General features: G+C 49.9%; 2 protein-coding genes and 2 non-coding genes across 10 annotated transcripts in view; all 4 read right to left on the reverse strand.

Moving 5' to 3' along the window:
• Positions 1–10,114, reverse strand: part of BAZ2A (bromodomain adjacent to zinc finger domain 2A) — a 41,613-nt gene extending 31,499 nt beyond the window's left edge. For 3 of the 7 annotated variants that reach the window (XM_074402755.1, XM_074402753.1, XM_074402752.1), the window contains exon 1: positions 9,915–10,114. In XM_074402755.1, coding sequence (XP_074258856.1) covers positions 9,915–9,918 — 4 coding nt within the window. In that variant the 5' untranslated portion in view covers positions 9,919–10,114. Of the gene's footprint in view, positions 1–3,956; positions 4,074–4,594; positions 4,685–8,692; positions 8,773–9,914 lie in introns of those variants that run through there. The other 4 variants (XM_074402754.1, XM_010349981.3, XM_010349982.3 and 1 more) reach the window with 4 other exon arrangements.
• Positions 10,115–11,854: 1,740 nt separating this feature from the next.
• ATP5F1B (ATP synthase F1 subunit beta) lies at positions 11,855–20,968 on the reverse strand. Its single transcript, XM_039471584.2, has 10 exons — positions 20,798–20,968; positions 20,124–20,306; positions 19,737–19,911; positions 18,730–18,851; positions 17,990–18,174; positions 15,898–16,056; positions 15,672–15,794; positions 13,690–13,902; positions 13,092–13,293; positions 11,855–12,097 (listed from the first exon to the last, which is right to left on the reverse strand). The coding sequence occupies exons 1-10, from the start codon at positions 20,922–20,924 to the stop codon at positions 11,997–11,999; spliced, it is 1,590 nt and encodes a 529-aa protein (XP_039327518.1). The 5' UTR covers positions 20,925–20,968; the 3' UTR covers positions 11,855–11,996.
• Positions 18,573–18,643, reverse strand: LOC120365184 (small nucleolar RNA SNORD59). The gene has a single exon (XR_005580192.1). It is a non-coding gene; the product is annotated as a small nucleolar RNA SNORD59 (small nucleolar RNA).
• LOC120365183 (small nucleolar RNA SNORD59) lies at positions 19,983–20,057 on the reverse strand. The gene has a single exon (XR_005580191.1). It is a non-coding gene; the product is annotated as a small nucleolar RNA SNORD59 (small nucleolar RNA).
• Positions 20,969–21,648: the final 680 nt, after the last annotated feature.

The raw sequence follows: 21,648 nt of genomic DNA on the forward strand, positions 1-21,648 counted from the left end.
ACATGCCTGTAATCCCAGCTACTCAGGAGGCTGAGGCAGGAGAATTCCCTGAACCCAGGAGGTGGAGGTTGCGGTGAGCCGAGATCGTGCCATTGCACTCCAGTCTGGGTAACAAGAGCGAAACTCCGTCTCACAAAAAAAAAAAAAAAAAGAAAAAAAGAAGAAGCCGGGTATGGTGGCTCACGCCTATAATCCCAGCACTTTGGGAGGCCAAGGCGGGTGGATAACGAGGTCAAGAGGTTGAGACTATCCTGGCCAACGTGGTGAAAGCCTGTCTCTACTAAAAACATAAAAATTAGCTGGGTATGGTGGCCCACGCCTGTAGTTCCAGCTACTCGAGAGGCTGAGGCAGAAGAATGGCTTGAACTCGGGAGGTGGAGGTTGCAATGAACCAAGATCGCGCCACTGCACTCCAAACTGGCAACAGAGCTAAACTCCATCTCAAAGAAAAAAAAAAAAAAAACTCCCAAGATTCAAGAGTAGTCCTTCCCCCTTTCTTTACTCTTTTAACCCCCAGCAGGGAAAATCAACTTGCTGTTCTGTCAAGTGCCAATTCAGGTATGCAAAGGCTGAAGAAAGGGGGGACTTAAAATCAGTATCAAATCAACCGAATCAAACAGCAACTTAAAGGAACTAATCAGGGACAAGAAAAAGAATGCTGACATCAGATGGACTTGTTTTTACTGTTTCCAGAATATCAAAAATCCCAACAACCCCAGTGAGAAGAGCAATGATGCTATCTTTTTTTTTTTTTTGAGACGAAATTTCGCTCTTGTTACCCAGGCTGGAGTGCAATGGCGCGATCTCGGCTCACCGCAACCTCCGCCTCCTGGGTTCAGGCAATTCTCCTGCCTCAGCCTCCTGAGTAGCTGGGATTATAGGCACACGCCACCATGCCCAGCTAATTTTTTGTATTTTTAGTAGAGACGGAGTTTCACCATGTTGACCAGGTTGGTCTCGATCTCTCGACCTCGTGATCCACCCGCCTCGGCCTACCAAAGTGCTGGGATTACAGGCTTGAGCCACCGCGCCCGGCCAATGATGCTATCTTACTAGTGATGATGCCACTTTGACATAATCCTAAATGTCTTATCTGATCCCATACTGGATCTTTAATCTAGGGATCTTCATCTAGGTGGGAGATTTTTGCCTGGAAAATAAATAGCGAAAGGATGATTTAAATGCCAGGCTTGGCCGGGCATAATGGCTCACGCCTGTAATCCAAGCACTTTGGAGGCCAAGGCGGGTGGATCACCTGAGACCGGGAGTTCAAGAACAGCCTGACCAACATGGTGAAACCCCGTCTTTAAAAAAAAAGTTAAAAAATTTAAAAAAAAAGAAAAAAAGAAATGCCAGGCTTAGGTAGCTTTCAGAATAGTCCAAATAATCTTAAAAAATTATCTTTCAAAATCCAAAATCCTGTGGTCCTGGGGCCACAGGCAGGGCAGGGTGGCTCATGCTTGTAATCTCAGTACTCTGGGAGGCTAAGGCAGGCAAATCACTTGAGCACCCGAATTCAAGACCAGCCTGGGCAAAGTGGCAAAATCCCATCTCTACAAAAATTACAAAAAATTATCCAGGTGTGGTGGTGCACACCTGTGGTCCCAGCTACTCAGGAGGCTGAGGTCAGGGCTGCCATGAACTGTGATAGTACCACTGCACTGCATGCAGCCTAAGCTTTGGAGTAAGACCCTGGTTCAAAAAAAAAGAAAGAAAGAAAGAAAGAAAAGAAAAGAAAGAGTCTAGGCGTGGTAGCTCACGCCTGTAATCCCTGCATTTTGGGAGGCCAAGGTGGGTGGATCATCTGAGGTCAGGAGTTTGAGACCAGCCTGGCCAACATGATGAAGCTCCATCTCTACTAAAAATACAAAAAGTTAGCTGGATGTGGTGACGAACGCCTGTAATCCCCACTACTGGGGAGATTAAGGTAGGAGAATCGTGGAGACTAAGGCAGGAGAATCGATTGAACCCCGGAAGCAGAGCTTTCAGTGAGCCAAGATCATGCCACCGCACTCCAGCCTGGGCAACAAAAGCAAAACTCCATCTCAAAAAAAGAAAAAGAAATAAAATCCTGGTGCCAACTCTTGCCCCTAACCAAATCCAGTGTGCAACAAGATGCCTGCGGACACAGCACACAGTCCATCGCTATATGCTGTAGGAGAGCTCTCCTGGGACTATCAAGCGCAGAGAAAGAAAAAAAAATCTGAGCACATGACTTTGCAGAGAACAGAGGAAAACCTTACTACTCTCCAAGAAGAATAATAAGAGGGGAGATATTCTTTTATGGATTAAAGAGTAAGTCGTGAAAACAAACTGTGCCATTCTAATTAGCTGGTTCTGCAGAAGGTACAATCTCCAGCACCCTCAGTCAAATAACAGGCTTTCCACAGGGGCTGCCCTTACGCTAGAACCACCACTGAGGAACAAGTTCGCCAATCTCGGTCTGTAAATCAGTGCGTACCCCCAACATACAAATCCCTCTAATAGTTAAATCTTCCTCATGCCTTCCTTTTCCTCCATTTGTCAGAATCTACCCTTCTTCACAAGCTCACTTGCTCAGCTGCTCTGCAATACAGAAACTGTCATAGGAACTACACTTAGGACCCCAAGAAGCTACTAGTGCCACAGAAGATGCCTAGTCTCCCTGATAGCTCTCCATGCTGAGGGAATTTGCATCACTCATATTGAGTGTACCCCGCTGGTGGATAACTGAGTTTGCTTCTCTATGACCTCTAGCTCAGGGGAAAACAAAACGAAACCAGACAGGAACACAGAGATGTTCTGGAGGAGGGATTGGGGTATGAGAGTCAACTGAAGTTGACTACTTCCAGTTGACAAGTTTACCAAAAAAAAAAAAAAAAAGTCAGACGAAAGGTCTCTTGGACCACATGGTTGGCAACATCCAAGTTTGCCCAGAAAGCTTCAGAAAATGAAACCAAAGCTGATTAAAACGGACATTTCAAAACAACAAGAGACGCAGCAGCAAACGCACAGCTGCCATTTCCCGGCCACTTCCTGCGGGAGGCTGGGGGAGGGGCTGTTTGTGTACAGAGAGATGGAGGTGGAAGCTATCCCCTCCATCGGCCCCCAAAGCAGACAAATCCCTCACTCCCATAAACCTTACACAGAATAACTGCTTATTGGCATTGCCTTCTCCTGAAAATTGGGAACACTGGGAAAGAAAGATGATGTGAGATCATCTTTCTGCCACGGAAGCGGGGATCCCCTCATTGAGGAATCTCCTTGGAAAAAGGAATTCCTCTTTATTCTTCGCTTCTGCCCCTCAGGCCAGCTCAAATTCGAAAGCCTCAGCGGAAGCCCTACAAACCTCCATCCCTGGAGTGGGGGATTCTCCCAGGACGCGCGGGCCCCGAGCCAAGCACAGCACCACCCTCAGCAAGCAAGGCCGTCTCCCGATCTCCACGCTCCAGAGAACGGGCGCGCTCCCTGAGGGAGACATCCTCAGCCCCCTGGAAACCCCTTCGGCCCTCCACTCACCGCAGCCAAAACGCCCAGCTCCCAGCACACGGAGCGTTTGACCCACCCGGGGAACCCCCTCACCCACCCCTCACGTTCAGGCAATCCCCACCCCCACCCGAGGAGGTGGAGCCCCTCCGGGGATTCCACCCCAGTCCCCCACAGGAGTCGTCTCCATCTCCACCAGCCAGGCGGCTTCTCCGCCTCCTCGCTGTTGTCGCCGGGAGCCCCGACACAGCTCCTCCAGCCCCCGCGGCCCGTCCGGGATCCTCAGCAGACCCGCCAGCCCGCTTCTCCTCCCGGCCCCCAGGGCAAGGAGACCCTCGCCTCAGGTTGGGTCCTCAGAGGCAATGCGCTCCTGTCGGCTTCCATCCCCCGCGAGGCTCCAGCCGGCTCTGGAGCCTCTGTTCCCCGAGAGAAGCCACGGATGAAAGCGGGGCTCCCTCCCCCTCAGGCCCCTGGCCACAGACCCCACAAACCTGAGGCAGAGGCGTCCAGCCGGGCTCGGGGCTCGTCTCTCCCCGGGGTGCAGGCGGTTCACATGGCCACGCTCCGGGCGCCAGAAGAGGTGGAGACGCCCGCTAGGGGAGGGGGGTCTGGGGTCCGGGAGGGGGAGGGGGACGCGGCTCAACCGCGGGGCCCAAGCGGAGCCAACATGGCCGGCGGGGGAGGAGTGAGTCGGAGCCGGAGGGGGCGGAGAAGCCTAGCGAAGAGAGTCTCCCCACGCGGCCTCAGCCACAGGGTCCTAACGCCCGCCATCTTCGCCTCCCGACTCAGACCTGGGTCCTAGCGCCGCTGTGTCTCCTGCAACCCTGGCCACCTTGCCCACCTGGCAGCTCCCTCTGCACCCGCATCGCATTGCGGTGGTAGTCCTGCTTCACACCGGGCAGACTGAAAGGGGTGCCACAGTCCCAAGGTTAACCTTAAAGACTAGACCAAATGTCTAGGCCCAAAGGCATGTGCCACTTCTCTAACGGGCTGGTAGGGGGTGAGAGTCGGGGGAATTTCGGGGGCAGTTATTTCCCAGGCAGAGTAATGGAAACGTGGAAATAGAAAGGGTTAGTCAGAGCACGATTCAGAAAAGGGATGAAGACAGGCAAGTCTGCCACCCACTCACCTCTGTCCCTTCAGTGCAGCCTGGTCCTGCCTGGATCACCACTTTCCTGGCGACATCTGCAAGGCCCTGGTCACCGGAAAGGAAAGATTCCTGTGCGTGGGGGAAAGAAGGTTCGACTCTGGAACCAGACAGCAAAGACCTGAGTGTAGCCTAAATGCAGTCAGAAGTAAAGGATAAGCTGAAAACTAATCAGCAAAAAGATGCCACAAATGTCTACCCATTCTATAGTTCTGGTAATTTTTTCTGACAGGGCTACATAATTGTGTGAAAACTCACAACAGAAAAGTAAAATCTAGCAGAGGACTAGAGTTTGGCTGTCACGTAAAATGTCTATTGCAGGGCCCCAGGATGGAGAACAGTATCATATGATGTCAGAGCTCAGAGAATTTCTAGTTCAACCTTCTCTCCTTCATCGGATGAAGAAATTAAGGCCCAAAGCTCACTGACTTCTTCAAGGTCAAACAGTGGATAAAATATGTTTCCTTTCCTTGTAACTCAACACTTTGCAGCCTTCAAGATAATTCCCATTCAATTCAATGCAATGCAGTTCTAGAAACAATTGCCTAAACTGTGCAAAGCTCAGGCTGCTGAATATTCTGGAAAAGCAAGAGTGGGAATGATGAAATTCTGGCAAGTTGGAAGGGGTGTCAACAAATACATTTTCCTTTGGGGGTCCGAGGAGGAAAGAGATCTGAAAAATGGGCAGAGTTGGGGGGTGAGATCCATCAATCCAGATTGGATTTCCTTACTCCATAGAGGGGTGGGCTTTTCCTGAGTTTTGGGGAAAAACTCCACCCCACCCCCACTACAACTGGCTCAGAGAGGATAAGAAGGAAGCTAGCTTTAGCAAAGCCTCACAGTGTGTGTGGGCCAGAGACAGAGAAGGCTAAGGGGGTTTCTCTTCCTCTCTCCAGATAAGTAGATTACCAGTGGAGGGAATAGGCAGGTAGAAACCAAAACCCTTCTCTCCTCCCTGTCAAAACAACAGATTTACAGGTCACCTTGGAAAAAACAAAAAATACTCCTCCAACAGCCTGCTGACCCTGAGTAAGTGGAGGTCACACTCAGGGGAGAGTTTCTTTCCTTCTGAAGAAAGGAGGGCTCCGGCAACTCTCTAACACCAAGTAAAAAACAAAGGCAGGTGAAGAGAGCTCAGGTCATGGAACTGACATCTCAAGGGCGGCAGGAAACGGGTCGGGGGAAGGAAACTGGTATCCCTTTTTCCCTTTTTCTTCCCTTCCCTTTTCCAGGGCAAATGAGAATCTTCCTACCTCCCGCCCCCAATCTTAAGGGGGGGCCAGTCAGGAACTGGGCAGGCAGGGGAGGAGCCTACGCTTGTCAGATGGGTGTAGCCACGCCCCTCCCCACACCCACGCACACCCACCGCGGGCTCCACTCTGCTCCGGAAGAGCCGGTTACTCCTGTGCCCCACTGACTGCCCCCACCCCTTCCGAGCCCCAGGCCTAGTCTCCAGGGCAACCATTAGGACTATGCCAGCCAAGAGCGGTTAGGAAGAGACGGGTGTTGGATAGGAGGGGACCACTTGGGATTAGAAAAGAAAATGAGGTAGGATCCATTCTTCCCATCTGGTGCAGAAAGGCTACAATCATCTTCATCCTTGAATGAGACCCTGCCTCATCTAATCAGGATCTTCCCTGCTCTGAGGAAGGATGAGGTTGGGGTGACAGTATGCCCGACAGCTGGATATTTACTTCCTGCCAGAAGTCACCCCATGCTGCAGCTGTGCTTCTACCCCCATCCAGACGACAGAGGGCAGACTGACCCCAAATGTCCCCAAACATTCCTCAATCCCATCAGATGTGGCTGATCACCCAACTACCTCTCTTCTGCACAACCATTTCCCTACAGGAAGCTACTGGAAACAGGAAGGGGCAAATGGTCATTTTATCAGCAACTTGTAAGAAGAGTGTCCAGGGAATAGACTGACCCTCCCTAAAGCCAGGCCAGTGGACTAGTAATGAAGAGAATGGGGAGGGACAAATTAGCACCTGCTCCCCCTTTCTTACTCCCCTCCCTCCCCCCCCTCCCCGTGTTCCTGTGGTACCTCCCTGACTCTGGGGTCAGCTGCCACAGTGCCTGGCTCCACTCTGGAGCCAGATGGCTTGGGCTGGGACGGGGAAGAGAGAGAAAGGGATTCGTTTGCATGCCTCTACGTCCTCCCCTCTTCCCCCACCAGATACTCCAGGCATCCAACCCCAAACTGCTGACCACTCTCTCCTCCCTCCAGTACCCCCCTCCAAACATGACTCAGAAGAGTCAAACAGATCCTGGCACCCAGTCCCCTAATTCTGGAGGTGAAGAGTGGGAAATGAAAGAGCAGAGCTAGGGGCGCAGCTGGACTGGGGGCAGAGGGGGAATTCCTTAATAGAGGTGGGATAATTATTAAAGACCTCCCTTCCTGTCACTGGCTGAATGTATCATACTGTTAACAGGGTCTGTCTAGCAGGGAAATGGCTCTCAGCTGGGTAACCATTCCAACTGGACCCCACCACCAGGTTAAAGCAAGTCTTTACCCTCTCTACATTCTGGGGAGGCTAGATTCTCCCATAATACATCACATATCATTCCCTTCTCCCCTCCCCACTTTTCTTTTTCTTTTGGACAGAGTCTTGCACTGTCGCCCAGGCTAGAGTGCAGTGTCATGATCTCAGCTCGCTGCAACCTTTGCCTGCCAGGTTCAAGCGATTCTCGTGCCTCAACCTCCCGAGTAGCCACCATGCCCGGCTAATTTTTGTATATTTTGTAGAGATGGAGTTTTGCCGACGGGCGCGGTGGCTCAAGCCTGTAATCCCAGCACTTTGGGAGGCCGAGGCGGGTGGATCACGAGGTCGAGAGATCGAGACCATCCTGGTCAACATGGTGAAACCCCGTCTCTACTAAAAATACAAAAAACTAGCTGGGTGTGGTGGCGCGTGCCTGTAATCCCAGCTACTCAGGAGGCTGAGGCAGGAGAATTGCCTGAACCCAGGAGGCGGAGGTTGCGGTGAGCCGAGATCGCGCCATTGTACTCCAGCCTGGGTAACAAGACCGAAACTCCGTCTCAAAAAAAAAAAAAAAAAAAAAAAAAAAGAGATGGGGTTTTGCCATGTTGCCTAGGCTGGTTTTGAACTCCTGACCTCAAGTGATCAACCCGCCTTGGCCTCCCAATCCAAAGTACTAGGATTACAGGCGTGAAATGCTCCACCGGTCCCCCTTCTCCCCTTTAAGTCCACAGGTGGCCCTTCAAATTCACTCAGTCTTGTTTCCAAACTTCTTAGCAGAATTCTCTATAGTGGTACTCGAAGTTAGAGAAAGCCCTTATCTCCTAGGGGGTGGAAGGGCTTCCTTTGCATTGAACAGAGAAAACTGGACTTCTCTTGCCTTCCCCACCGCCCCAGCTCCCCACCCACTCTCTCCCAACTGCTCCTGAAGCACAAGATTCCGGCAGGGCCCTGGCCCCCAGCTCCCAGATTCTGGGGGAGGGGCGTTCCTAGGCTGGACCGACCAACCCTAGGCCCAAAAGGAGAGCCCTTCCCACCTGGGCTCAGTAGGCGGTGCTGAGGTTGGACCCCGAGCTCCTGGAGCTGCAGGGTGGGGTAAGGACTACAGAAAAGCTTTAGATGGGACTTAGCTGAACTTAAAAGGGCTGAGCGGGGCAAGGCCAGATAGTAAGTGTAGTCGCTGTTGTTCCCCCGCCCTCCTTACTACGGGTAAGGAGAGGAGTTGGGGTGGGTATCCCCCCTCCCATTGGGGTTAGGAAGGCGTGGGAAAGCGCTAGTTCCAGAGGGGAGGAGGCGAAACCCAGACCGCGGGAGATTTTTCTGGCGAGGAAGGCGCGGGGGAGGGGGAGATCCTGGGCCCAGAATAGGAAGGGTACTTGGGAGAGGATGGCGGAGAGGCGTGAGAAGCCTCCGGATTCCGGCTGCAGAGGACGGGGGGAAAATGGGAGAGTAGATAGTGAAGGGGAGAGAGGAAGGGCAGCTCCCGCAGGGGGAGAGTCAGATTCTGAATCCTGGGGCAGCAGGGATCCCGAGGCAGGATACCGCAGAAACTGGCCGCCCGGGGACTCCGGGACTGGAGGCGGGTGCCGGACCTCACCTGGAGCAGGGCCGGGCTGCGGCGGCGGCGGCAGCGGCGCAGGTGGCCGAGCCGGGCGGCGGCGGCGGCGCCTCCTCCCCCAGCCCAGGGCCGGCGGCGGCAGAGGGGAGGAGATGGCGCTTAAAGGGGCAGGAGCTACCGGGGTGAGGACAACTACTCGGGAGAGCAGACGCGAAGGATTCTCTGGGGAAGAGGGAAGCGGGTGGCGTCTCCTAGGGGCCAGAACCAGGAAGGATCCCAGATGGGAGGCAGAGAACAGATCCCAGAAAGAGACAGAAACTTCTGCGGTGAAGTGGGGGATGGTGGTAGGTCCGAACGGAAGGAGTCGGGAGAGCTCTGCCCGCGCTCCCAGGGCACCAGCAAAGACCGCTTCACAAAGGAGGCCGGGGAAGGCTGCGAGAGCTACGGGGGCTCCCAGGAGGCCTAGGGGTGAAGGAGAGGAACTCAAGGCCGAGCCTGCCGGGGGTCACGCGCAGCGACCTACTAGGTGAACAGGTTCCCGGTGTTTCAGCTCCTCCGGGCTCCATCCCTACAGCTGTGGGGCCTTTGGAATCAGGAAGCCACGAGGCAAAAGGCTATCCTCTCAACCTCAATCTTGCCTCCCACTCAGTGCCCTCAGTGACTGTAATGTGGGGGCCATCAATAGCAGTCCTAATGAGGCTCAAGTGGAACCATGAGAATCGACTTTGGTTCAGTTTTCCCCCAACCACCACCACCCTTGCTTCAGTCGCTGGGGCAACAGGAAGCAGCTGCTCAGTGCAGCCCCCACCTGAAGGTGGGTCAGGGTGGGGGAGGAGAGGACACAGAGACTTAAAAGGCCTTAGAGAAATTAAGAGGAAGGGGAGGCATTTTAAACACCTTCTAGCACGGCCAAAAGCGGACTTTACTTTTGTGGGGGCTAGCAGTGAGTACTGCCAAAATTTCCTTGAATCTCAACAGCTTAAATGGGGAGAAGGGGCAACCCTCCACGGGGCGGCGGGAGGGGGTTGGGAAAGCCCTGGCCTAAGGTGCCTCTCAGGCTCTTCCTTAGAGCTGGGGCGTGCCCATACTCAGGATCCCGTGGTCGGCAGCTGAGCCCTGAGCCCCCCTCCCGTCCCCCAGAGTCCTGTTTCCTCTCCTTCACCCCCAAAACGAGCAAAGGTTAGGCCCCACCCCTGCTGAGTCAGCCAGGGAGGGAGTAGGCATCCCTCAGGCCTTCCCCGGGGCTGGTCCCCATACTCACCCATGTCAGGCTGGCAGGGTTCCAGGCTGGGATCACCCAGCTCCTCACTGTCCTTGGGCCCCCGCTTCACGTAAAGGCTGGTGTTGGATCCTCCCAAACTGTGAGCTGGGAACTAGCAGGAATCAAAAAGCCAGTGTATGCTTCCTGCGAACCACACAGTCTGAACTGCTGTAGGGTGATGTCCCTGTGTGACAGACTGGGGTGGGGAGGGAGGAGGGAAGGGCGGGGCTTTTTCTGGGTGGAGAGAGGGAGGAGGCGAGGACAGGGCAGACCAGGAGAAATATGGAGGAAGGTTAGAGCTGTGTTGACACTCCAGTGGCTTGGTAGAAGAGGGCGGCAAAGGGAGAAGGAAATAAATAGTTGCAGCTAGTGAGAGGGAGAAGGTTCTCGATAAACGCTGAAGGACGTGAACGTGTTGGGGGAAGGGGTGGAGGGATGCAAAAGACCTTTAGGATTTCAGTTCCCAGGTCTGTATTGGGTGACGTGAGAAAACAAAGAAAAGGCTGACCTGGGGCCTAGGGCTTTTTCTACCAGCTTCTTCCCCACTTCGAGTCAGGACCTAGAGGAAGTGTCCCCACCCCCATAACTCAGCATTTCCCCAAATCCAGGCTTTCCTGGGAGCAAACTACCAGCACAAGCAGCTCAGGGGCTCCACCTTCTGTCCAGATCATGACACAGGAGAGACTGCGGGAGAGGCTGCTGCCAAGGACGTCATAGGCAGATGGAAGGAAGCTTAGAGGCCCCTACTCCACCCCTGGCGCCGCGCCAAAAGGCCCTCCCCAACCTTCAGCCCCCAGGGGCCTCTGAATTGGGAGCTCAGCTTATCCCCGCCCAGCTTCTACCTAACTTGATGGCCTCAGGGGGTGGAGCTTATAGATGCAGGCTCCTCCCCAGGACAAATGCCCCAGCTGGTTTGTAAACAGTCTTTCACTGAGAACCACATCCCAGCCTTCATGGATTTGCAAATGGGATCGGTGTTCTTGCAGTCTCCAGTGCTACCGCGAGAGGGCAGTAGGCTAGGTCTGGTCCCGGGAAAGAACACAAGGGGAACCTAATCTGACCTTGCCTGCTTCTTTTAAATTGAAATGGTGAAATCTACCTTCTATCCTTGCACCTCTCAATGTGGGCTAAAATGAAGGGAAAATGACCTAACTCCATTAGTTTAGAACCCCTGACAGCAACACTGAATATTGTTATTCCCTTGTAAGATTTTTTCTGGACTTTCTTAAGAAATCTTCAGAGGGCAGACTAGGCCTCATGGTATTATAAGCCTCTGCATAGCCTCAAGGAATCACAAGCAACTTTTATCCAGGCTTGCCCAAAATGTCAGGAAGTAGTTAAGTACACTTTCTGAAGACAGGAATTCCTAACCAAGATGTAGAGGACCCTTTTTGATGCAATTGTAACAAAGATCAGTATTCTTCGTCACTATTTCTTAAAAGTTTAATTCATTAATCTCAGATTAACCCCTGGAAAAAGTTATTTCTAAAACAAATTTTTCCCAATATGCCCTTCAAAAAAGGCCTATTTTTAACCAAGAAGTAGAAATGTGCTATGTGGAATAGAGGGGGGGGAAAATCAATTTGCATTGAACAAAAGGACCAAAACTGAGGCCCTAAGATCACACATACCAAGAGGTATGGTTGTCTATCAGCAAGAAAATGGCTATTTTTGAGGACAGATTTCAAACATACATAGCCTACTTCATACTGAAACTGCTTCTTACGGCCACTCTATAGAAAAATCTGTTGAAAACAGTGCTGGTGATATGAGACTCCATACACCTGTAGCCCCAGCTACTCAAAAGCCAGGTGGGAGATCTCTTGAGTCCCTGAGTTGAAGACATGTCTCAGTAACAGCCAGACCCCGTGTCTCTAAAACTAAAAATATATAATCCTTCACTGTTGACTATGTTGTCAGAACCAAGAGAAACAGACAAATTCTGAGGGGTGTACATTTTATTGGAAACTTTAAATACTGTTCAGACAGAATGTATCTTCAATCAAGGCTCTTGTGTAGCCTACCCAGAAAAATGAAGCTTTCTGGATTAGGGGCAAGGAGAGGGACAGACACAAGAACCCCTCAGGATGAATGCTCTTCAGCCAGCTTATCAGCTTTTGCCACAGCTTCTTCAATAGGTCCCACCATGTAGAAGGCCTGTTCTGGGAGATGGTCATATTCACCTGTATGAGGGGAAAAAAAAGGGGGGAGATCAACTTTCTGCAGCGTGTAATATTCCTCAGCACTTGAGGGCATTGTTGGAATGTGACGAATTCATGTCATCTTAGAAAGCTTAAATTTCCATTGCAAATTTAACAAGACATGATACAGTATGAATTAAAAACACATGGGCCGGGCATGGTGGCTCACACCTGTAATCCCAGCACTTTCAGAGGCCAGGACGGGCCAATCACCTGAGGTCACGAGTTCGAGACAAGCCTGGCCAACATGGTAAAAATCCATCTCTACTAAAAATACAAATATTAGCCAGGTGTGGTGGCATGCACCTGTAATCCCAGCTACTTGGAAGGCTGAGGCTGGAGAATTGCTTGAACCCAGGAGGTGGAAGTTGCAGTGAGCCGACATCACACCAGTGCACTCTAACCTGGACAACAGAGTGAGACTCAGTCTCAAAAAATATATATAAAATAATAAAAGGGAGCTAGAGAATCAAGTAACAAATCACACTCTTACAAAGTAAATGTATTTTCTTTTTTTTTTGAGACACACTCTTGCTCTGTGGCCAGGCTGGAGTGCAATGGTGCAATGTCAGCTCGTTGGAACCTCCACCTCCCGGGTTCAAATGATTCTGCTGCCTCAGCCTCCCAAGCAGCTGGGACCAGAGGCCCGTGCCACCACGCCCAGCTAATTTTTGTATTTTTCGTAGAGATGAGGTTTCACCATGTTGGCCAGGATGGTCTCGATCTCTTGACCTTGTGATCCACCCGCCTTGGCCTCCCAAGTGCTGGGATTACAGGCGTGAGCCACCGCGCCCGGCCAATATAGAGTATTTTCAAACAACATTAATGGAAAAGTTTGTTTTATAAATTAAAAAACATAATTAGGTATAATGTATCTTTCGCTCGATGGTTGTTGGAATGGGACCACAGCACAGTAAGCATTCAAGATTTTGGCCTTTCTGTCATCTTATGTTCAGCTTTGTACTCAAAATCTCACCTGCCAAAATCTGCTGGAAGCCTTTGATGGTCTCCTTCAGGGGTACCAGCTTCCCCATATGACCTGTGAAGACCTCAGCAACCTGGAATGGCTGAGACAAGAAACGCTGTATTTTCCGTGCACGGGACACAGTCAACTTGTCTTCCTCAGAAAGTTCATCCATACCCAGGATGGCAATGATATCCTGGAGGGATTTGTAGTCCTAGGAGAAAAAAGAAGCCTGAGTTAAGTATTCTCATTCCTTTAATTTGGACAAAAACCCAAGAGTAGAAACAAGCTAACAGAGGGAAAGTTACATGCTAGGGGCAGAGAGGTTGGTGGTATTATGAGGGCCCTCGGCCAAGAAAGATCAGTGTCTTGTTCTTTGTTCTCCATAGCCCTAATTTGGTGCTGTTTGAAAAAATACTGCATTCCTAAGCAGAAGTACCTGGAAACTCAAGAGACCTCATTAGCTCTCACTACCAACTGCTAGACTCAACTTTCCTTGCTCCAAAACAAATCACACAAATCACTAAGAAAGATCCAGTCCTAATCCAGAGTCCCCACAATCCCTCTTTTTGACTTTCTGAACACTGATCCGATATAGTAATCTACTCACCTGCAGGATCTTTTGCACCCCACGGGCAACATCATAATGCTCACTGCCAACAATGTTGGGATCCATGATGCGAGAGGTGGAATCCAGAGGATCCACAGCTGGATAGATGCCAAGCTCAGCAATGGCACGGGACAGTACAGTGGTAGCATCCAAATGAGCAAATGTAGTAGCAGGGGCAGGGTCAGTCAAGTCATCAGCAGGCACATAGATAGCCTAAAGTGAGATCCCATTAAGTACAGCATGAACCAAGATAACTTTTTTTGAAATAGTCTCGCTCTGTAGGCCAGGCTGGAGTGCAGTGGTGCAATCTCGGCTCACCAGTCTGCTTCCTGGGTTCAAGAAAATTATCTGCCTCAGCCTCCCCAGTAGCTGGGATAACAGGCACCTGCCACCACCCCTGGCTAATTTTTTTTATTTTTAGTAGAGACAGGGTTTCACCATCTTGGCCTGACTGGTCTTGAACTCCTGACCTCGTAATGCACCCACCTCTGCCTCCCAAAGTGCTGGGATTAGAGGTGTGAGCCACCACACCCGGCCATAATGCAGTAAATATTTAATGCTCAGTTTCCATACAGCTCCAGATTCCCCTCAGACTGGAAACCATTGCTTTGTGATCTACATTTAAATGTATACCTTCATTTATGGTTTTTGGGTTTTTGAGACAACGTCTTACTCTGTCGCCCAGGCTGGAGTGCAGTGGCTCCATCTTGGCTCACTATAACCTCTCCTCCCGGGTTCAAGCAATTCCCCTGCCTCAGCCTCCCCAGTAGCTGGGATTACAGGCATGATACTACATTTGGCTTATTTTTTGTATTTTCAGTAGAGATGGGGTTTCACCATGTTGGCCAGGCTAGTTTCAAACTCCTGACCTCAAGTGATCCGCCTGCCTCAGCCTCCCAAAGTGCTAAGATTACTGGCGTTAGCCACCACACCCAGCCTAACTTCAATTATTTTAAATGAGTATTTCTTTTTTTTTTTTTTTTTTTTTAAAGATGGCGTTTCACCATGAAGGCCAGGCTGGTCTTGAACTCCTGACCTCAGGTGATCCACCCATCTCGGCATCCCAAAGTGCTAGGATTACAGGCCTGAGCCACTGCGCCCAGCTTAAATGAGTATTTCTTTTTTTTTTTTTTGATTGAGTTTCGCTCTTGTTACCCAGGCTGGAGTGCAATGGCGCGATCTCGGCTCACCGCAACCTCCGCCTCCCGGGTTCAGGCAATTCTCCTGCCTCAGCCTCCTGAGTAGCTGGGATTACAGGCATGCGCCACCATGCCCAGCTAATTTTTTGTATTTTTAGTAGAGACGGGGTTTCACCATGTTGACCAGGATGGTCTCGATCTCTTGACTTCGTGATCCGCCTCGGCCTCCCAAAGTGCTGGGATTACAGGCGTGAGCCACCGCGCCCGGCCTTAAATGAGTATTTCTTAACCTTTTAAGGTCTTTAACATACACACACAATTTTTTTTTTTTTTTTTTTTTTTTGGGGGGGAGACGGAGTTTTACTTATTGCCCAGGCTGGAGTGCAGTGATGCAATCTCGGCTCACTGCAACCTCTGCCTTCCAGGTTCAAGAGAGTCTCCTGCCTCAGCCTCCCAAGTAGCTGGGATTACAGGCACCTGTCACCATGCCCAGCTAATTTTTGTATTTTGGTAGAGATGGGGTTTCACCATGTTGACTAGGCTGGTCTCAAACGCCTGACTTCAGGTGATCTGCCCACCTCAGCCTCCCAAAGTGCTGGGATTACAGGCATGAGATACTGTGCCCAGCCGCACACAAAGACTTTTAGATATTATTCCAGAGAGCTCATGAACCTCAGTTAACAGACCTTTTTGACATGTAAGTAAGTTGTGTATCTCTCTCTACATATTTTTTTTTTAGATGAGTTTTGCTTTGTTGCCCAGGCTGATCTCTTGGGCTCAAGCAATCCTCCCACCTCCCTGCCTTTATACAAATCAGATATTCATCTATGTCATTTTTCGTACCTGTACAGAGGTGATAGATCCCTTCTTGGTGGTGGTAATTCTTTCCTGCATAGTACCCATGTCAGTGGCCAGGGTAGGCTGATAGCCCACAGCAGAAGGGATTCTGCCCAATAAGGCAGACACCTAAAAGAAAAAAAGGGTCTTAGGTGTCTACATCTTTAGCCTTATCTGCATAGCTCCAAAGAAAGGCCAAATGAACAAGGTCCTCTCAAGCCTTCCCTCTTACCTCTGAACCAGCCTGGGTGAAGCGGAAGATGTTATCAATAAATAGCAATACATCCTGACCTTCCTGGTCTCTGAAGTATTCAGCCACAGTCAGTCCAGTCAGAGCTACCCGGGCACGAGCACCAGGTGGTTCATTCATTTGACCATATACCAGGGCTACCTGCAGTAATCATACATAATCATAAAGGAGTAGAAAAGCCACATACCCAAAGTTCCAAATCAGAAAAACAACCACAGATCCTTTCTCAGAAGGTGTCAACATTTTGTGTGCAAGTTTCTTTTCCCTATTAGAGATGCAGTTCAAAACAACAAAAAAGACAAATTCTTTTTGTTTTTTGTCTCTTGAGGTGAAGGTCTTATTCTGTCACCCAGGCTGGAGTACAGTGGCACAATCTCGGCTCACTGCAACCTCCACCTCCTGGGTTCAAGCAATTCTCCTGCCTCAGCCTCCCAAATTGCTGTGATTACAGGCATGTGCCACTGCACCCACCTAATTTTTTGTATTTTTAGTAGAGCCAGGTTTCACCATGTTGGGCAGGCTGGTCTTGAACTCCTGACCTCAGGTGATCTGCCCGCCTTGGCTTTCCAAAGTTCTGGGACTACAAGCGTAAGCCACCGCGCCTGGCCAAAAAGACAGCTTCTTACCTTACTAAGACAAAGATCCTATAGTTGAAAGAAAAATCTATGCAAGTTTTAAGTGAAAATTATAAAACAGGCTTAGCTGAAACATATGTACCATGTCCAATCCACCCCTCCCAAAAATTAGCTTTCGAATGATGGGACTATCTACCAAAAAGAAAACCTGGGCCAGGTGTGGTGGCTCACGCCTGTAATCCCAGCACTTTGGGAGGCCGAGGTGGGTGGATCATGAAGTCAGGAGATCGAGACCATCCGGGCCAACATGGTGAAACCCCATCTCTACTAAAAATAAAAAACAGCCGGGCGCGGTGGCTCAAGCCTGTAATCCCAGCACTTTGGGAGGCCGAGGCGGGTGGATCACAAGGTCGAGAGATCAAGACCATCCTGGTCAACATGGTGAAACCCCGTCTTTACTTAAAATACAAAAAATTAGCTGGGCATGGTGGCACGTGCCTGTAATCCCAGCTACTCAGGAGGCTGAGGCAGGAGAATTGCTTGAACCCAGGAGGCGGAGGTTGCGGTGAGCCGAGATCGCACCATTGCACTCCAGCCTGGGTAACAAGAGCGAAACTCCGTCTCAAAAAAAAAAAAAACAATTAGCCGGGTATGGTGGCAGGTGCCTGTGGTCCCAACTACTTGGGAGGCTGAAGTGGAAGAATCGCTTGAACCCAGGAGGCAGAGGTTGCAGTGAGCCCAGATTGTGCCACTGTACTCCAGCCTGGCGACAGAGCAAGACTGTCTCCAAAAAAAAGAAAGAAAACCTGGAAATATTATTTAATGTCAATATCAAAGAGGAAGGTCGGGCACAGTGGCTCAAGCCTGTAATCCCAGCACTTTGGGAGGCCAAGGCGAGTGGATCACGAGTTCAAGAGATCGAGACCATCCCAGTCAACAGAGTGAAACCCCGTCTCTACTAAAAATACAAAAATTAGCTGGGCATGGTGGCACGTGCCTGTAATCCCAGCCACTCAGGAGGCTGAGGCAGGAGAATTGCCTGAACCCAGGAGGCGGAGGTTGCGGTGAGCCGAGATCGCGCCATTCCACTCCAGCCTGGGTAACAAGAGCAAAACTCCGTCTCAAAAAAAAAAAAAAAGAAAAAAAAAAATATCAAAGAGGAAAGAAAATGTCCATTAGTGTACTGAAAGCTGCGGGAGGCTGGGCGTAGTGGCTCATGCCTGTAATCCAAGCACTTTGGAGGCCAAGGCAGGCAGATCACCTGAGGTCAGGAATTCAAGACCAGCCTGACCAACATAGAGAAACCCCATCTTTTAAAAAAAAAAAAAAAAGTGGGGGGGAAAACACTAACAGGAATTTCCTTTGTAGGTCCTAGGACACGAAAATGAAAATATTTAAATTTAAAAAATAAATAGAAAAGAAAATATAGAACATGGCTTCAGCTGGCAATAGTTTCCCAGCATAACTACCATGTGGACATCAATCAGCCCAGTGCTTACCTTAGAGGTGGCATCTTTTAAGTTGATAACACCAGACTCAATCATTTCATGGTATAAATCATTGCCTTCACGGGTCCTCTCACCAACACCAGCAAACACAGAGTAACCACCATGGGCTTTGGCAACATTGTTGATTAACTCCATGATCAGTACAGTCTTGCCAACTCCAGCACCACCAAAAAGCCCTATAAGAGGTTGAAAAGAAAGAATATTTAAGAGTTCTGCCGGGCGCGGTGGCTCAAGCCTGTAATCCCAGCACTTTGGGAGACCAAGGCGGGTGGATCACGAGGTCGAGAGATCGACACCATCCTGGTCAACAAGGTGAAACCCCGTCTCTACTAAAAGTGCAAAAAATTAGCTGGGCATGGTGGCACGTGCCTGTAATCCCAGCTACTCAGGAGGCTGAGGCAGGAGAATTGCCTGAGCCCAGGAGGCGGAGGTTGCGGTGAGCCGAGATCGTGCCATTGCACTCCAGCCTGGGCAACAAGGGCGAAACTCCGTCTCAAAAAAAAAAAAAAAAAAGAGTTCTGCGTTCCCAAATAAGCAAACTTCAAAAAAACGAATTGCTTCCTTCCATCCTATTCCTTCTCAAAAATGGCATCTGGCTTCAGCAAACTCAGAAGAACGAATGTCACAATGTTCTCATCAATGAGGTATGGATGTCAATATCCACTCATAACACTGTATGAGTTTTTCCTCCCACATTAGGTTTGGAAAATACGTACTCTTAACTAACATACCGATTTTGCCACCCTTGGCATAGGGAGCTAGCAGATCCACAACCTTGATACCAGTCACTAGAATTTCCTGCTCAACACTCATTTCCATGAATTCAGGAGCCTCAGCATGAATGGGAGCAAATCTGTAAAGGCAGAAGAGAGAGGACTGGTATCTATTCACCTTGTTGAAAACAAATGATAATCTTATATATCCCTGTAACTCTCAAGTCCATCCCTTTACTTGATGAACCACCAAAGAGTCTTATTTCCTCTTTGTTATATAAATCAGATAAACTATCATCCAGGATCTAACTCAACTTTTTGCAATAAAGAAAGTCATTATTTTAAGAAACAGTAATCCCATTCCCTGACTTTAACTGACATAAATTTTTCATTTTACTGAGCTTTAACCTAACAGTATTCCCTCACATAGCAACAGAAAATACAAAAACCTGCAAGTTTTGATTTAGACTAAGCAGTAAGACCAGTCTTAAAAATACTCAGCTAAAGGCCAGGCACGGTGGGCCACACCTATAATCCCAGCACTTTGGGAGGCCAAGGCAGAAGAATCACAGATCAGGAGTTTGAGACCAGCCTGGCCAACCTGGTGAAACCCCATCTCTACTAAAAATACAAAATTAGCCAGGCACAGTGGCACATGCCTGCAATCCCAGCTACTCGGGAAGCTGAGGCAGGAGAATAGCTGGAACCTGGGAGGCGGAGACTGCAGTGAGTGAGATGGCACCATTACACTCCAGCCTGGGCAACAAGAACTCCGTCTCAGAACACACACACACACACACACACACACACACACACACTCTCACTCAACTAGAATGCTAAGTAATAGGTTCTTCTCAATCAGAAATTCTGCGTCCTAATTTCTTCAGGAGAAATTGCACTGTGTGATTTTAATAATCGAACGTATCAGAAGAAAAATTCTGCTTTATGAGAACGTGTCACCTTAACGTGTAAAACTGCAAATAACAGAAGTTCCTTTGCGCATAGATGCAATAAAAGCAACTTACTGTTTGGTTTTGATGGGACCTCTTTCATCAATAGGTTCTCCAATGACATTCATGATTCTGCCCAAAGTCTCAGGACCAACAGGAATTTTGATTGGTGCACCAGAATCCAGTACTTTCTGGCCTCTAACCAAGCCTTCTGTACCATCCATAGCAATGGTCCTTACTGTGCTCTCACCTGTTAAATACAGGCATTGCAAGGTTATACCTAAGGATAATTTGGTATTAAGACCTAAGTCAATCAAGACTCCTTCTCAGTACCTAAATGTGGCTTCAGCAAACTCAGAAGAACGAAAGTCATTTTGATAAAATCATCACAGAAGGGAGACAAGGTTTTTGGGCTACTTGGGCCACACAAGGTCTTTACCATTCCTAGCAAATTCTACTTACCCAAATGCTGGGCCACCTCCAAAACCAGTCTGGTCTCCCTGCCTTGCACTTCCAGGGCATTTAGGATCGGTGGTAGTCCCTCATCAAACTGGACGTCCACCACTGCGCCAATGACCGCCACGATGCGCCCGGTGGCGGCGCCAGCCTTCGGCGAAGGAGATGTTTGCGCCGCATAGTCTCTGACTAACAGACAAGACATATTGGAAGGACCAGGAGTCAGGCCAGTTAAAGGCCATCAGAAGCCAAGACTTAACACACAAGGAGAGGAAAACTCAGCCGAAGTCGTCAGGCCTCTTTCCTCTTGCACGAAAGGCGTGTCCAAGAGGAAAGGCCGCGCAGCGATGGATAAAGCACCTGCACGGCCTTCCCAGGAGCAAACACAAAACCCCATTTTTCGAGAGCTCAGTCAGTAACCCCATTCAATGGTAAGGTCAATGCACCTGCCCGCACCTTTTCCGTTACACAAAGAACTGTATACAAAATGGAACAGAGCTAGGTCGAAGAAACCTCCTATGGGTGTCCCATTCTTGTTCTCTCGCCATTGGAAAGCAAGCCGCGCGGCTCCAGGCATCCTTTTAGCACCACTGATCCCTTAGGCCCGAGCTACTATCGTTCCCCGGCTCAAGGTCATGGGGCGGCAAAATGAAACGTAGCTCCTAGAGAAAAGTACTTACCAGGATAGACCGCCGTTGGAGTGGCCCGCAGTAAGAGCTGCGCTGGCGGTAGCGACGCTGAAGGGCTAAGTCCCCGCAAGGCCCCAGAGGCCGAGGTAGCGGCCACACGACCCACAAGACCCAACATGGCGGAGTCCGGGTGGAGACTGAGCGCTGCAGCAAACCCCACCGCCTGCTTCCCTGCAGTTGGGGCGAGGCCTACGCTGCTGCAGGCAGGTCCATTGGGTAACTTGGCTGCTCATCATTCTCAGTACTGCTTCTATAGGTTAATACACGCTCATCTTCTCATCCATTGGTCAAAACTAGTGCTAATATGAAACTCCTCTTTTTATTGGACAGTGTGAGGTTAAAGGGCGACACTCTGAGCCTCGAAACCTAATTGGATCATAGCGACGTCAGTTGGGGAGAGTATTCTGAGTAACTACCTTTAGGAAAGGGGCCGAGTTCCTGTTGAAAGTGCGTACGCTGTCTTTGCCTGTCCTTGGGCTCTCTCCTTGAGCTAGGTGACAGCCACAGGGGCGGAGGTTAGGGAAGTGGTGGCGCGTGAAGCACCACTGAAGGTAAGCGTGGCGAAGTCAGGAGCCCTCTTTAGAGCCAAAACACGGTTTCTCACTCGAAGTAGTGAGATTGGAAGCTCCCAGACGATTGAACCTATCAGCAACCTAGACAGGCTCTTTATCATTTAAACCTATAAAGTGAAGGGAACTAATGTAACCAGTTCCTTAACTGGGCATTGAGAAGACTCAAAAATAAGATAAATAAGACTAAGGACCTTCCTTTTAAGGTCCAGGTGAGCAGACAATGCAATAATGCGATGGTTCTTGGTTAGTATAAACTGGATGCAAGAAGAG

Source organism: Saimiri boliviensis, chromosome 7 (genome assembly GCF_048565385.1).
Source record: "Saimiri boliviensis isolate mSaiBol1 chromosome 7, mSaiBol1.pri, whole genome shotgun sequence".
NCBI lineage: Eukaryota > Metazoa > Chordata > Mammalia > Primates > Cebidae > Saimiri > Saimiri boliviensis.